Source organism: Bradysia coprophila, unplaced genomic scaffold, assembly GCF_014529535.1.
Source record: "Bradysia coprophila strain Holo2 unplaced genomic scaffold, BU_Bcop_v1 contig_151, whole genome shotgun sequence".
In the NCBI taxonomy this organism is placed as follows: Eukaryota; Metazoa; Arthropoda; class Insecta; order Diptera; family Sciaridae; genus Bradysia; species Bradysia coprophila.
The window spans coordinates 9,674,459-9,690,648 of NW_023503423.1; the positions used below are offsets into that span (position 1 = coordinate 9,674,459).

The window sequence follows — 16,190 nt, forward strand, 5'->3', positions numbered from 1 at the left end:
TTTATGAAATGGTTATGTGCTGGATATTAAACACGAATGCTCGAATCTTTCACAAAACTAAAATTTTGTACAATACACATCGCTGTAAAGATCTGTTGTCTGAGACATGGTTGCCTCAAGGGAGTATAATATCAAATTGAATATGGGATATATGGGATGCTCTTAGGGAGGACTTTTATTTTATTTTATCTAAACGATGGGAAGTAAAAAGTCATGCAGGTGAAAGAGAATGTATTTCAGTGAAGTAATTTTTGAATTTTATGTTCTTGGTAACAAAAATAGAAAACTTCTTATAAGACAGTAACCGGCGGAAAATATCTTAGCCACAGTTCTGACATTCTTTTTGAAAAATTTATAAAGGTTTCACAAATTTCCAATGTTTTTTTTTTGTGTTGCTGCTCCAAGAACACAAATTGATATGAAAGTTTATAGCGCAACATACATAGTTAATGTTAAAAGGCTTCGCTTAATGATTCCCTGCTTTCTACATTTAAATTAAATGAATTGAAGGATATAATTCGGTTCCAAGTCCCTCGAGAGGAGTATGACTCTTTAAATTGGAGACGAGTGTACTTAATTATACGAATCATAGGGTGAATACAATTTTATATCGGATTACCGTAATATTTGGATATATCGGTGTCTTTTCTCGGGGAAACTTCCCAGCACTTGATATTTACATAATGTACAAAGTAGTTGCTCATAAATTACGCTGAAGTGGACTGGGGAAATTAAATTTTCATTTTCAAATGAAAGCAGATTCTACAGCGTAGCTGAAACACTATCAAAGAGATTCTTAGCAAAGAATTTAGGGTATGTTGTGAATTTTTGACTTAGTATTTGTATAATACACGTGCAAGTGTAAAGGTTCTGCAACATTTCTGAAATCTGGGGTTGGGGTGATTTCGAAAAAAAAAAAAGAATTTCATTTACACTATTAAGTTCATCAACCATAGGTATAGGTCTAGCTACACAATGCCACTCGAAGGATACCTAGTTCAAATTTTTCTTTTGTTCTCCTGTCAAGTTTAAGAGCATAACACAAAAATTTGAATTAGCTCTTTTTCACGTTGCTATGTATATACCTTCACTCTGTATGAACAACGGTAAATTGACAATACTATTTTGATGAAAAAGATTCTTTCATCAATGTGTTACAGTTAACCAATTATATTATGACTATAGGATTGTAGGATGCATTACTTTTACATCCTACACACTTCCCACATTCAATTGAACCAACGAATTCAATTTCATTTTTGATTATGTGGATTGACATCATTGACATACAAGAGGTGCATATAATGAGAACTAACCACTTGTATCATACAAGTGGTTAGTTCTCATTATCTGCACCATATATTTTGCGTGTTCAAGCAGTTAAAGAAGCACTAGGTAGCGTCAATGAAAATTCTGAAAGGACAGTTTAGCTCACATCTGACTTGATCACAAAGGCAGTAACCAATTTAGAAGAGATTTTTTTTGTGTACTATATTTATGTATTTTACGTGCTACATGCGTCGAAAACCGTACTTTTCATGTTTCACGCACGACTTTTGACGCCCAAAGCATGTAACATCCATTACATAACTCGGGATAAAAAGATGAAATGTCTCGTTTTTGTGAGTTTATTGACCTCGGCTGCGCCTTGGATCAACAAAATTCACACGAAAACTCTACTTTTCATCTTTTTATCCCAAGAAATGTGAAATGCAAATGCTTTTCTGATCTTTCAAACGTGAGAAGCAAGTTCGCGTGAAATGGGAGAAATGTAAAACGCTAATGAAATACATGTATAGAATGAATGGAACGAATTGGATGAAAAAAAACCAACAAAAGCGGTAAAAACCAGGGCCTATTTTAAGGAATTTAATTTCCAAAAATTTCCAAATGTTCACAAAAATTCTTAAAAAATCCAAATTTTGTTTTCTGTTAAATCTCATTCCGAAGTAATCAGATAAGCTCAAAGACATGAAAAACAACTAAAAAGGCAATAAAACAACATTTACGATGCAATCTGTTGTGTTTTTAGATGAAATGACTAAAAGTGATGGAAACATTTGAGAATTTTTGGAAATTTAATTTCCTTAAAATAGGCCCTGGTAAAAACGTATGTTATATTTTCGGTGCAAAACATTCAAAAGTGAAGGCTTGTCAGAGGGTCCCGTGAACAGTTTTTCGGCAATTATTCAAGAAATAATTATTTAAAATCATTGTTATGCTGTACTGATGTCGGTCTTGGGAAGACCTGCTACACAACTTTCACTTTTATTATCTAGTTGAACACATTTCTTATTTCTATCCACAACAAAGGAATTCATGGAAGTTTTATACCAAGGGACGACCAACAGCTTATTCACTTAAGGTTTCTTATAAGTTTGCAGTATGTTTCCAGTCTCTGACCATATATGACGAACTTATATTGCGTATACAATTTTTGTAAATAAATTTTTCTTCGCCGAATATAGTGAGTGCCATCTTAAGTGAATAGAAAAGTTGTATCATTCATACTCTACTAAAGTTACTCGATCGGCTTTTCCATATGAGATCGGTGATGTCATTATTTCGATAAAAATCGACTCTACAGCTATAGCTGACACCAGTTTTGACTACATTGGCTATTGAAAGCCAATATGCAAATCAAGTCAAGTAATTATCATTAAATCGATTTCGTATGCACATTTTTATAATTAATAATCCAATTGTTAGTTCATGGTTGAATTGTGTGTTACTCATCCAATATTAATGATCCTATGGTCTTATTGTATGTGTATGCAATGAATTATGTTATTTTATCCGTCTACTAAAAATTTACATTTTCTAATTTTCTACTGCAATCTTATGGTGATTGACACATGTTTGCATAACCAGCTTAAGAAGACAAGCAGTTTAAACTTAAATTACTCGCGCAAAAAAATAATAATTTCTTGTTAGGGGTCATTCACAAAGAACGCACTCTTCAAAGATGGTGAGGCGTACATTTTGGAAAAAAAAATTAAAAACATTTTTGCGTGTAACGGGGAAAGGTGGTCGAAAATTCATAATTTTTAGCATGCGAAATTTATGAATGGGCTGATTAATGACGTCATTATGATTAATAATATTACTCTTTAAGTAAATTGCACCTAATTTATTTAATATTGAAAATAGATATTTATGCCTCCGAGTGATAATGGTTATTTATGACATCGAGTGCAAAGTACAAAGTGAGCCTTATAAATTACTTTGTACCGAGATTCATACAACGATTTATGCAACAGAGGCCTCTACTAAAGTTATCAAATTTTGCACATTATGAAGCTGAGTTGCATAAATGCTTTTTTAGGCACCAGATGTGTTGATTAACAGTCAAGGCCGCATCCGTTCACAATTGAACTTTTACTCTATAATGGAAGCAAGATTGACACACAATGTTTAATTATTAGTGAAACATAAGTAGACGGGGAATGATAAAAGAGTTAAATTGTAGTTTATGAATCGCCTCTAAGAGAATGTGTATTTTACTTGAAAATACTTGCCAATGATTGAATATATTATACTCAACATTTAATAATAAGTTCAGTTTGCCGCTCGGTTCGTTACACGTAAAAGCTGCTTTAGCTTAACATCTGAAATTAATATCATTTGTGCAACATGCTGATTTTAACTTTGGCGTTTGTTCTGTTGTTTGTTTTATTTTACCAACGGCAACGACAATTGACAATATTTAAAAGATTGCGCATTCCCGGTCCGGAACCAAATTTTGTTTTTGGCAATTTAATTGATATTAGTCGTGAAGGGTCCCACTCTTTATTTCCCAAGTGGACTAAGGAATATGGACCTATCGTCGGATTCTTTTTTGGTAGCAGACCTCAATTATTAGTCAGCGACATTGAATTGATACGCCATGTGTTGATTAAAGATTTTCACAAATTCACGGATAGAAATAAGCTCATACCGGTAAATACATATCAGTTCAATGAACAAATTCACTTCTACAGGAACTGGTTAACAGATAACTTTGATTTTAATACAAAAGGGCGGTGTTCATCCGGTTCCAGTATTACAAAATATGATTATTTGGGCTAATTACAACGCTTGGAAAAATATACGTGCCGCGATGACACCATTGTTTTCACCCTCCAAACTGAATGCTATGGAGCCATTGATGATGGATTCAATAGACAAATTCGTCACCAAAATTGGTGATAAAGCGAACAGTGGCGAAGAGATAAATTTGAAATCTTTGATTTATGAGTTCATGTTTTCTTGTGCGACCAAATGCGTTTTTGGGCTTGATCTTAAATTAAAACATGAAACTAAAAACTTCTTCGAAGCTTCTAGTCCACGCTTGGATAGATCAATATTAGCAAGCATAATGATCTTCTTTCCGCCGCTGTCATTTATAGCTTATCCGCTGAGGGTTTTGTGGGAACAAATCCGTTTTTATATGCTATGGTCACCAGAAGGTTTTGTCTACGATTTCACAAAAAGGATAATCCAAAATCGAAAAGTTACAAAAATTCATTCTTTTGATTTTTTGCAATTATTAATGAAAACAAAGAGAATTAAGGCATCTGGTCATTCGGATTTAGAGATGACATCCGAGGCTGTTAAGTCAAATAATAATTTAATGAGCCGAGGATTGCATGGTGAAAATTTGTCAAACGAAGAGATTGTGACAAATGCAATGGTTCTTCTTCTCGCTTCTTATGAAACAACAGCAGTAACTTTCCAATTTTGCGTGCACAATTTGGTGAATCATCAAAACATTCAAGACGAATTGAGAACCAAACTTCGAAAAGCTGTGGTCAATGGAACCGTCAGTTTATCTACTCTTTCTGAAGTCCCACTGCTGAATCGCATTGTCATGGAAACGCTTAGGATGTTTCCACCTGTATCACCGTTTTTGACAAGAGTAGCCAATGAGAATTACGAATATCAAGGTACAGTCATACCGAAAGGAATGCCCGTATGTATAGCAGTTTCTTCAATCCACAATGATCCGACATTGTGGCCAGATCCCGAAGAATTTCGACCGGCGAGATTTGAAAGTTCTTTCGAAAAAATGTCGTTTTTGGCATTTGGCATAGGGTAAGTGGTGTGCTCAGTATTGGTTTCAACTTTGTTTGATATTTTTGTCCATTTACCAAGCCCAAAAAATTGCCTTGGATTGCGATTTGCTTATATGGAGCTTCAATTGACTCTCGCAAAACTAATCTTAATGTATCGATTGGAACCTGGACCATCAACGGAAAAAAAGATTGAGACTAAGGAATTGTACGCAACTTTATCACCGAAGAATGGTGTATTCTGTAAAGTAACTAAACTCGAAGAATAAATTTGCTTCTAAATGAGATTGGAACTGGCATCACCTAGCAAAGCAATCTTTGAAATCTTCTTTAAAACAAGCTAGATATTAGAAAAATTATCTACAGTTTTCTACATTCAAAAGTATCGACATATTATACAGTTAACCAATTACATTATGACTATAGTATTGTAGGTTGCATTACTTTTACATCCTACATACTTCCCACATTCAATTGAACCAACGAATTCAATTTCATTTTTGATTATGTGGATTGACATCATTGACATACAAGTGGTTAGTTCTCATTATCTGCACCATATATTTTGCGTGTCCAAGCAGTTAAAGAACCACTAGGTAGCGTCAATGAAAATTCTGTAAGGACAGTTTAGCTCACATCTGACTTGATCACAAAGGCAGTAACCAATTTAGAAGAGATTTTTTTGTGTACTATATGTATTTTACGTGCTACAGGCGTCGAAAACCGTACTTTTTATGTTTCACGGACGACTTTTGACGCCCAAAGCATGTAACATCCATTACATAACTCGGAATAAAAAGATAAAATGTCTCGTTTTTGTGAGTTTATTGACCTCGGCTGCGCCTCGGATCAACAAATTTCACACGAAAACTCTACTTTTCATCTTTTTATCCCAAGAAATGTAAAATACAAATGCTTTTCTGATCTTTCAAACGTGAGAAGCAAGTTCTTGTGAAATGGGAGAAATGTAAAACGCTAATGAAATGCATGTATAGTATGAATGGAACGAATTGAATGAAAAAAACCAACAAAAGCGGTAAAAACGTATGTTGATTTCTGAGTTTAAATTGGAGAAAATAGTAAAATACCAATCATAAGAGGTTGTGTAACCAAATGGCAATCGGCTGTATCTCTACCGTTTTTGAGATCCGCCTTCTTGGTATACATGACATATACAAGATTCTTTTCATAAAATTTTCATTGTTCATTTGTCAACAGATTGCAAAGTGACATTTCAGTGTATTTTTTAGCGTTTCGTTATATCGCAAAAACTTCAATTGATTTCATTAACTTTGGGAACACGGGTTCTTCCATTGAAATGAGTGATCGGTCGTTGGATTCGTCTTTCAATTCTAGAGAAGACGCATCTTTAATCTTTTCGATAAATTTTGTTTACAGTTTTTAACATTCAAAAGTATCGACATATTATACATTTCTTATTTTGCTTACTTCTCTCATTTCTCCATATACTCGTTATGGAGAAATGAGAGAAGTTGGAGAGTTCGGTGCAAAGCATTCAAAAGTGAAGGCTTGTCAGAGGGTCCCGTGAACAGTTTTTCGGCAATTACTCAAGAAATAATTATTTAAAATCATTGTTATGCTGTACTGATGTCGGTTTGAAGCGAGTACAGTGATCTTATATGGAGTCGGAATGAATTTAAAACGAAGGCGAAGAAGAAACTGAAGGAAAAGAGACTGAGATCGTAGGTGACGAACAATTGAGTGAGTGGAATTAGATTTAATTTGTTTTTTGTTTGTACTTTTATCAAAAAGGACGGAGGGTGTCTGTGGAAAAATGATTGTAACCTTTAGTTTGAATTTTTAACTCTGTACTTCACGACTGTATTCAGCTGATACTATTTTACGGTGAATAAATGAATTTAAATTTAAAATGAATGAACGAGGTTTAGAGTGCATTTAGTGTAAAACAAAGCCAAACATGTGATGCATGAGTCACATGACGAATATCGTCGATGTAAGACCGTTTGTGATCCAAAAAACTACAATAGAAAAACTCATAAAATTTGCTCCCGCATACATCGTCTAAACATTAAAAGTTGTTCCGCATCAGTGGAGTATAACTTTTCATATTAAATTATAAAAAGCAATTTCGTTACAACTCTCTTTCATGTTTCTTTTTGTATCTGCCATAATACTCTATCTAGGATACATGTGTAATGTGATGTTTTTTCTCTAAGAACAACAATAATAAAAAAAAACTCACTCATACACCCCACTTTGCAGCGCCCGTAATATGAATTTAATTTTCAATGAAAGAAAGAAAAAAATACACCAAATACAAAACAAACTTTTACACACTTTATGCACAATCCCTCGATACTCACATGCGGAACAGTTTTATATATATGTGCGGCATCACAGCTAAAGTAGCATAAGAAGGAAATATTACATCCAGCAAGCATATGTTCCTTTTTAACTTTACCTTATTCCAAACATTCAACGGGATACAAGGTAATATGTATGAACATGAACAGCGTTCTTTGCTACTATAACAGAAAAAAATGCGATATATGTTCCTTCGTGTTATGTGTAATATTATTATGCTTCCATTCATTCATGTAATAACAAACGATAAAAAGCAACAAAAAAAAATTCGAGAAAAATCAAATCATGCATGAATGGGTTTATTTTATTAAAATGTGCTCGTATTACATACAATGCATGGGGGCGCGCTTTTTTTTGCCTTCTTCAAACATATCACGTTTTGTAAGTATTACACAGCGCGTTTTTAAATTTTGTTTTCGCTAAAAGGATATTTTATATGAAAACATTAACCACTGGCAACACTAAATTATTCATTGCAATTTCATTATTACACCAGTTTCCGTCGTCAACTTCACCAGTTAGTGGTGCAGAGGTCATGCAATAATGACGTGCATTTGAAAAAGGGGAGGGAAGGTTGTAACCACTTAGAGGTGGATCAAAGCTAAAGGTCAGGACTTATTTTTGGAAAGTTTAACTTTGAAAATTCCTACAAAATCAGAATAAAAATTAGCAAAATGAAGCTTCCCAAGGGGTTTGAAATGAAATTCGGAACATGGTTCATTGTTGGTGATTTCCTCTACTAAAATTAATGAAAATTCCGAAATTTATCGAAAATTTACTGCAATTTACCGAATTACTGAAATTTCGATAAATTTTGGGCAGGTTCAGTAGCCCAATTACTGTCAGCATTTAACGAAGCTGACAAATTAAACTCTTTTGTAAAATTCGGTTAAATGAATCGTTAAAATTTTATTGCAGCTTCTACACACTACGTTTTTGATCGGATAAATTTAACTGATAGGTGTTAAATTTGGCACTACTGACAGGAATTGAGCAAGTACATTTTTGGTAGATTTCGGTAATTTTCATGGAAACAATTCGTGTGGTGAGTTTGTTAATCGTTGGTAGACGCAAGGCTGTAGACTTTGGGGAGGTCACGCAGATGTAGATACGCGGGTGACACACCACACTTGACGATAAAACGGCGGATTTCATACAAAATTTCATCTTCCGTGATGATTCTCGTCGCTGTGATGAGTGGTGAATTTTGTTGTGTGTGAAATCACCAGACGTGGTATGTTCCCGCGTATCCAATAAAACAGGCGAACTGTGTGACCTCCCCAAAGTGAATAGCCTTGGGGAGACGTTAGACGCCCATTTCCATAATGTGTGTCCTTTATGAACGGCCCCTAATACGTAAACGTACACTGGACTCTACTACATGCGTCACTAATTAGTAAGAAAGGATGGTTGGTCAAGTGTTCCACATTCAGTAATTGCAATTAGTTGTGTAGCGGTCAGTGCAATTGCATTGTGTACAAAGTATGCGATGATTCAATTTTCTGAAACGGTTTTATGCTTTGCAGCAAAATTGAGTAGTTACGTTGTTATAGTAAGTTATATAATCGTTTGGAAGAGTCGATGTGCGGAAAATTTTTGATATTAAATTATGCATGGAAATTTTCAAAGGTTCGTTAGATTTTGCACATCCGGAGTCGTATATATTTCCCATGATTTTTTAATCAAATAAAAATTCCTGACATAGCTTGATGTGATGTCCACACTACTCACATTTTATACACATTCTTAATGTTGCACACAAAATAATGTAAAATTGAAAAATCAATTACCGCAGCAATGCCGAGGCTCTGTCCATTCATAATTACGTCCGGGAATATAAATTCAATTCAGATGACAAAAACATTTTCACATTATATTGACGTCAAAATGAATTAAGTCGTTGAGGGGGTTTTGAGGTTTTCTATCGATGTAGAAAATTGAATTCATTGTGTTTTAATGTTTCATAGCAAAACTGCAAAACGGAGTGGTCTGTGGTCAAACAATCAACTTAGATGATAAGGAAATATTACTCTCTGATAAACTGTGGGGTGAAAGGAAAATGTTGCTATACAGCCGGTTATTACGGCATGTTATGATTGGATATAGAACATTTCTTTTCCATTAATAAAATAGTATTTCCGTTCCAAGAGCATTTCAATTTGAAATTTTAATTCAAAAATTTTATTTGCAAATTTTCAAAGTATCTGTACAGCTATACATCGATGTGCACTTACTATGCCGGCAACAAGAATACATTACGGTGTTTATTGTAGTTAAACGCAAATATCTAATTCAAATCGAAACTTTTCATACAAACCACAAATGGAGCAAAACTATCAACATTTCGTGCAAACATTTTCATCAACTCTAACTTTGTCTTCATGCTTTCGCGCTGTATACCTCTACAAACGGTACCTGTTCAAATTCATAAAGAATTTATACTGGAACAAAGTTTCGTCGTCCATTTAATTATTAAAATCAAACTGGTAGATAATTTTAGGGGAACTTACAACATTGTCGGGAGAAACTTCCTCTGCTTCAAATCCTTGCAAAATACTTTTTTTTTTTGAATGCTGTGGCGCAAATCGCTTTGTTATTACTAGATTAACACATCAAGCACGAACTAACGCCTTCGATTGGAAAAATACATGTTCTGGAAAGCGCATAAGTCAGATTTACACCTATCTACCAAAAGTTGTGATGCTCTTCTTCAATTAAATGACTCGTTTCAACGCACTCCAAGAACAGGCACGAGAACAAAATTTAATAAGAGGCCCCCACGACGCAGAAGTCTAATGCTTGATTTACTCTTACGCCGTTTATGCTCCGTTTAGCTAAACCACGCCTCTTTTTTATTGTTTAAAGAGTAAACGGAGTGTAAACGGCGCGGCGTAAAAGGAAATCAAGCATAAAATTCACATATAAATTTATTTATTTTTATGTTGGTATAGGCCACTGCGTTACGGACGTTCCATACAAAATAATAGGCCAAATGACCGTTAAAAAATCTGTTTTTGAGCCTGATATTGGAGTGCGTTGCTCGTTGTTGCAATGAAAACTGAGCCAAACTACTGACTACACACAACGATGTATGCGAAAAAATTCGCCACAACAACAAGAAAGAAGCCAAAGTTTTCTGTTATGGCAACTCCTGAGTCGCATTAGGTAGGAGCGATTACCGGACGTTGCGGACTGAATCGGCACATGAACAAGTTGAGGCTTTCGGGCAAACCTGTGATCTAGCAGAAGAAATGGGTGCACACCTAAAATGTGATTGACCTAACTGTTTTCAACTCCGACGCAGGATGCTGGGAGACTGCGAGGTGGTTCCTTCAGAAATTGCTGCAATAGGACCTCCTAGAGGCGACAGAAAGGCTACCATAATTTACACGATGACCGGGATCTGACCGTGTTTCGGGATCTTCATTGATCGTTACTACCTGATACATCTAGTAATTCCTAAATTTCATTCATTAAATCAGGTGAGTTGTCACTTTCGCAACGACAAAATTGTTTTTTTTTTTCAATTTTTCCGACGTATACTTTGTGTTGTAGCGCAAATTCAGTATTTTCGGTAGATTTATGAATGAAAAATTTTAAATTCTCTTGACGTAATTCAACACTAGAAACCTTTCAACGTTTTATGATGTAATTGAAGGGTCATCCACATTACATTTTTGGTAAGGATTGGTTGTATGTAACGTATGTAACATAAAATGCAGAGGTAGAGCATTTCGTCGTAGCGCTGCTGTGGCTTCGTGGAATGCTCCACGAGTATTCTATTGGTAGGACGCTCTTCAATATTCCAGACCTGCACCTGACATGAAATTAACCTTCATAGACATTGTTCTAAGCATTCAAGATTTCACTCTTAATTTACTTTCACATAGTATCACGGTTTGTCTGCTTCAAATGCCCTTAAAAGCAACAATTCTTCTAATGAAGTTCGTAATTTTGACCAATCAAAAATATAACTTTGAAGCCTCGCAAAATATTAGGCAAAAACAAAACCTAATTGGCAAGAAAATTATAATTTCGTTTGTGAGCATTTTCGAATTATTATCATTTCCATGTATTCCTCACAAAAAAAAACAACTCATCTTTCCATTTAGATTTACCTCAACGTAACATTGTTCAGCGGGATGAGACAACCAGAATCCAAATAGAGCACTTTGTCGACAGAAAAAAAAACATCAAAGAAAAACCAAAAACGAAACAAAACTCACAATTTGACTGTATTTATACATGTAGCGCCAAATAGCCATCCGTATAACAGTAAATTATGTTACAGGGTTGAAAACGTACATTTTCGATTGAGTATAACTACGCCTCGAAATATGCAAAACCTCTATGCGGAAAGTTAGGCGCGGCGCATAGTTGATGTAGGCTGGGCATGTGTACGTAAATTCGCCGTATTTTTGGGCTACGTCATACGATTGAACTTTATGACGTTACCAATGTGATAGATTCGCTAGAAAATCCCATTAGTACATAAGCACTGAGCCAAATCCACGTCATCGCGGTGTAAGTGTTGTACAAGTTTGAAACAAAAAACTTTACTGTTTTATACACGCCAAAAAATCTCACTTTCTTAGGCTCTTGGTTTCTCTGATATCTCTAATTTGTCATTTGAAAAAAGCATACGAAATGAATGAAATCAGAGAAACCGAGCAGTAAGCAATAAGTCATGATATGGAGGAAGTATTCAATGTGGCGTGATGAAAAGAGCGATTTTTCGTTCACTATTCGGTGAAGAAATGAGGCGGTTTCTGGTCGTCAATATGTAAGACCCACTTCATTACATTCGTCTTACATGTTTTCATTCCAATGTGATATTCATCCATTGGAATGATAATAGAGAGGATAAAAACAAGCACAGTGCTTCTCCGTAATTCCGTTCATACATATAAAATGTCCTTGAAAAATAGACTTTATTTTGTTAGTGGGTAATGGTGAGCCATAACCTTTTTGTAGCAGCTAGGTGGATGTGTAATAGCACCAGTAAGAAAATTATATATTTAACACTTACTATGCCGAGCTATGCGAATACATCTAAGAATTACTGATCTCGTTTTTTTTCTCTCGTATTCATTTCAGTACGACATGGATACACAAAAGGAAGAAAGAATAAGAAAAAAAACGTAATATTATTACAGCCAAGTGAACAGAAAAAAACTTTTTACTATAATCCAGAAAACAAGATAATGTAAAAGAATGATAAAAAATGTGTTCAAATATTTATAAAGAAAATGTTAAGAATGAAACTGGAAGCGAAATAATATGAAGAAAAACGTCCCATTGGGATTTTGTGCCGTTCAGGATGGTGAATTAATAGGTAAAATTCATTTTAATAATTTAAAAGTAAATAGAGCATTTTTTGAATAAAGAGGGAATATATATAGAGGATAGGAAATCGTTCAAAATTTTCCCATTTATTACTGTGGATTTTATGTGCTTTTTTCCCTTCGCTTTTGGAATTTTGCAATTTCGTTTTTCCAAGGATTTTTTTTTGTCGATTGAGTTTAGCAAAAGTTTGTAATAAAATTTAAATGCAAAACAGCAGTCACGCAAAAAATTAACAGACAAAATTAATGGAGCCGATTTGCGTTCATTAGCCTTTAAAAGCACTTGACAATAAAATATTTCCGTGATACGGTGTTTTGTACAGGATTTCGTGAATAATGGAGATTTTGTAGGAAAAACTGAATTTGTTGGTGAAATTCAGTGACGATATATCGGTACAAACTAAACATTTTACACCTTGCATCTCTCCAATTGTTTTTTTGAGTTTTTGTCACTTCGATTCTCTGAAAATCTAATCAATCAAATGGAATACGATTTCAATTTTGTAAAATGAGTCATTAAGTCGATGACATGGTTAAATAACATCTGCAGAAATAAAGTTGCGTGTGCGAGTCCACCTTTTACGTAGTTTAAAAGTGCGTTCTTTTGGCACCGTGTGCCAGATTCCCCGATACCGTTAAAATAGCTGTGTACTTTATATTTTAGCTGTAAACTTTCATGAATTTTGTGTTACCTATACTGCTGTTGTGCTAATTTTACTTTTACTTTAACACGTTCTTATTTTGAAGCGTTGCTACCGAAATATAATTCTCCAGCTATATTATGCGGAACACAGCCTAATTCAAGTGTGCAGTTTTTATATTTAGCATTTTTACTTTGGTGAGTTGTCACTTGGAGCATTGTTTTAGGTTCTGATAGAAAGTGAATTCGAACTACGTGAAGAATCGTAAAATTCAATTATTTTCTGTGAAATGACGAGCTTGATTTTTAGGAGCATTACTTGGCTAATTAATCAATTCGTTTCTAATGTAGTAAAATTGCTGATATTATCGTTCGTCTGTGTTTCTAACGGATTCTGACTATTCACGCCGTAAGTGCGGTCGAAATTCAAAATGGAAAGTGCGGATGTCTTTCTGACGTAGCGTCATTTTCATACAGTGAAGCGTTGAAATGTATTTTTCGGTTCACTTTTTCATCAAATTGTTCACTCAAAATTCAAATTTTAGGCACACTTACGGCGTGAATTGAAGAGGTATTACGATAATCTGATGATGAAGCCTCGTTACAATCAGCCAAACTTTTTTATAACAGTTTTTGGAGCGAAACGTGACGGTTGTAACAAATTTGGGTCAAATTTTACCCTTTTTGCGTGACGAAAATTCCGTAAAATAGCGTGACGTCATATGTGAACAAACTATATCATTACTTTTTCGTTTGAATGGGTTTGTCAGGCACCTTGTATTTCCTTTCCTTTCCTTATTTGATAGCCCTGCAGAGGCTGTAATAGACTGAAACAAACATAATACAACTTAATTTGAAAAAAATCGGTGCAGTCGAAGTGGAAACAAGTACATTTTATATGTTATATTTGGAGTCTCTGAACTTTAAACCACCATTTGTACATAAAAATTCTATTCCTCAAATTTGGTTAGTTCTTTCTGTAAGGGTAAAATAGGAAATTCTAACTTCGCTCCCTTTTGAATTTCCTATTTTCTTCTCAAGGTAAACAAATAACTATTGCAAAGATCTTGAATGGCACACTGTTGTGGAAAGATTATTGTAGACTGTAGAGTTTAGGTTGAAATTTATATCGTACCAAACTTGATGCAGACTTTTAAGTTTAAGCCATATATGAATGAGAGATATATACGACATGACATGTAGAAGAAAAACATAGGTCAAAAAAACCTCAGTTGGTCACACTGATTTTCAGCCAGTATTCCTTGTTAAATTTCATAGTTAAATGAAGCGACGCTAGATGACGCTAGATTGTCCCCATATAACACTAGCTCAAAATCAGTGTTACCAACACAGTTTTTAGGTCTTTTTCTTTTAGAAAAAAAACCCTATTGTGGACACTTCATCTGTCCGTCTGTCTGTCCGTCTGTCTGTCTGTCCGTCCAATTACAATGCTACTATGAGCAAATCAACACCAGGCAAATAATAATTATTTGTTATCTGATAACCAATCGCTCATAGTTGGCATTGCAATCGAAAATTTATAATTGACTACCAAACGTAACTTTCGGCAGAGATGTTTACTATTCGAGAACTTCGCACTGACTCACTAGATTATTCTGCCTGCTTGCCTATTTAAAGCTTGAATTTTTGGTAGTTGACTACCAAACTGGTAGTTGACTACCAAACTGGTAGTTGACTACCAAACTGGTAGTTGACTACCAAACTGGTAGTTGACTACCAAACTGGTAGTTGACTACCAAACTGGTAGTTGACTACCAAACTGGTAGTTGACTACCAAACTGGTAGTTGACTATCAAACTGGTAGTTGATTACGAAACTGATAGAAAGTTGGTGGAGATGTTTGCTGTTCAACAGCTGGATATTGACTGATGAAACTATTCTTCCTGCTTGCCTATTTATAACTCACGTATTCGGTAGTTGGTAGCTCCAGAATTGAGAAAATTTAGAGAAAGAAAAAATACCTCACTAGGCTTATAGCCGGTCTATTCTTGTTTTTTTGTTCCACGAATATTCGACTTTGTCGTATATATCACTCTTTCACATATGTTTAAGCTTTCTGAACTTTGATACATTGCAAAAGTAACGACTCACTGTGCGTAGCATAGTAACAAAAATAATAATCCGTTGGTGTAAATCGTTTTGTATTTGTTGTTAAATTATACCGAATAATGAGAATGTTCAATTGATCAATTGTGTACAAATTATATGAATCAGACAGAATATTATGCATACATCGTCAACAGTATTACGTATGAACATTGTTAAACTCAAAATGTTAATTTTAAGCTCTTCTAAACAAAGTTTGGAAGCTAAGTTGGCATTAAAATATTTACCCACATATAAGTAATGCCGTTCCGTTGGTATATCATTACCAAGCTCTACCTGGCGTATAATACGTAATGAGTCAAATTAATATTTGAATCTCGACTGTCATTAACCGTATGCTTCCCTCTAATGAACATTATCTCTAGAATAGGATGATACGTTCTATAGGTGGAATTGTTTTCCACCACATTACATTAAGATAATTGTCATGTCATGCGTTCTCTAGTATATATCTTTAATTAAAATTGCCTCGGTTTTATGCTAATGTTAAACTATGAAACACCTTTAATTTGTCGAATAATTTGTCAAAACATCACAGATTTAATGTAAATAAATACACACGTTTGATGTAGGGCACAAGCACATACATTCTCAGCCAAAATAAATAAAATTTGAACGAGAAAGTAAATTTCACTAAAACTTGGTTTACATCGTTCATATGAGGAGCACTATTGTGGCACC

At 34.5% G+C, this 16,190-nt stretch overlaps 1 protein-coding gene across 1 annotated transcript; it reads left to right on the forward strand.

Moving 5' to 3' along the window:
- The first annotated feature begins 3,573 nt into the window (after positions 1-3,573).
- Positions 3,574-5,375, forward strand: LOC119074939 (cytochrome P450 3A24-like). The gene is made up of 3 exons (XM_037181330.1): positions 3,574-3,939; positions 4,019-5,073; positions 5,134-5,375. Exons 1-3 carry the CDS (start codon positions 3,634-3,636, stop codon positions 5,318-5,320), a joined length of 1,548 nt encoding a protein of 515 aa, XP_037037225.1. The 5' UTR covers positions 3,574-3,633; the 3' UTR covers positions 5,321-5,375.
- Positions 5,376-16,190: the final 10,815 nt, after the last annotated feature.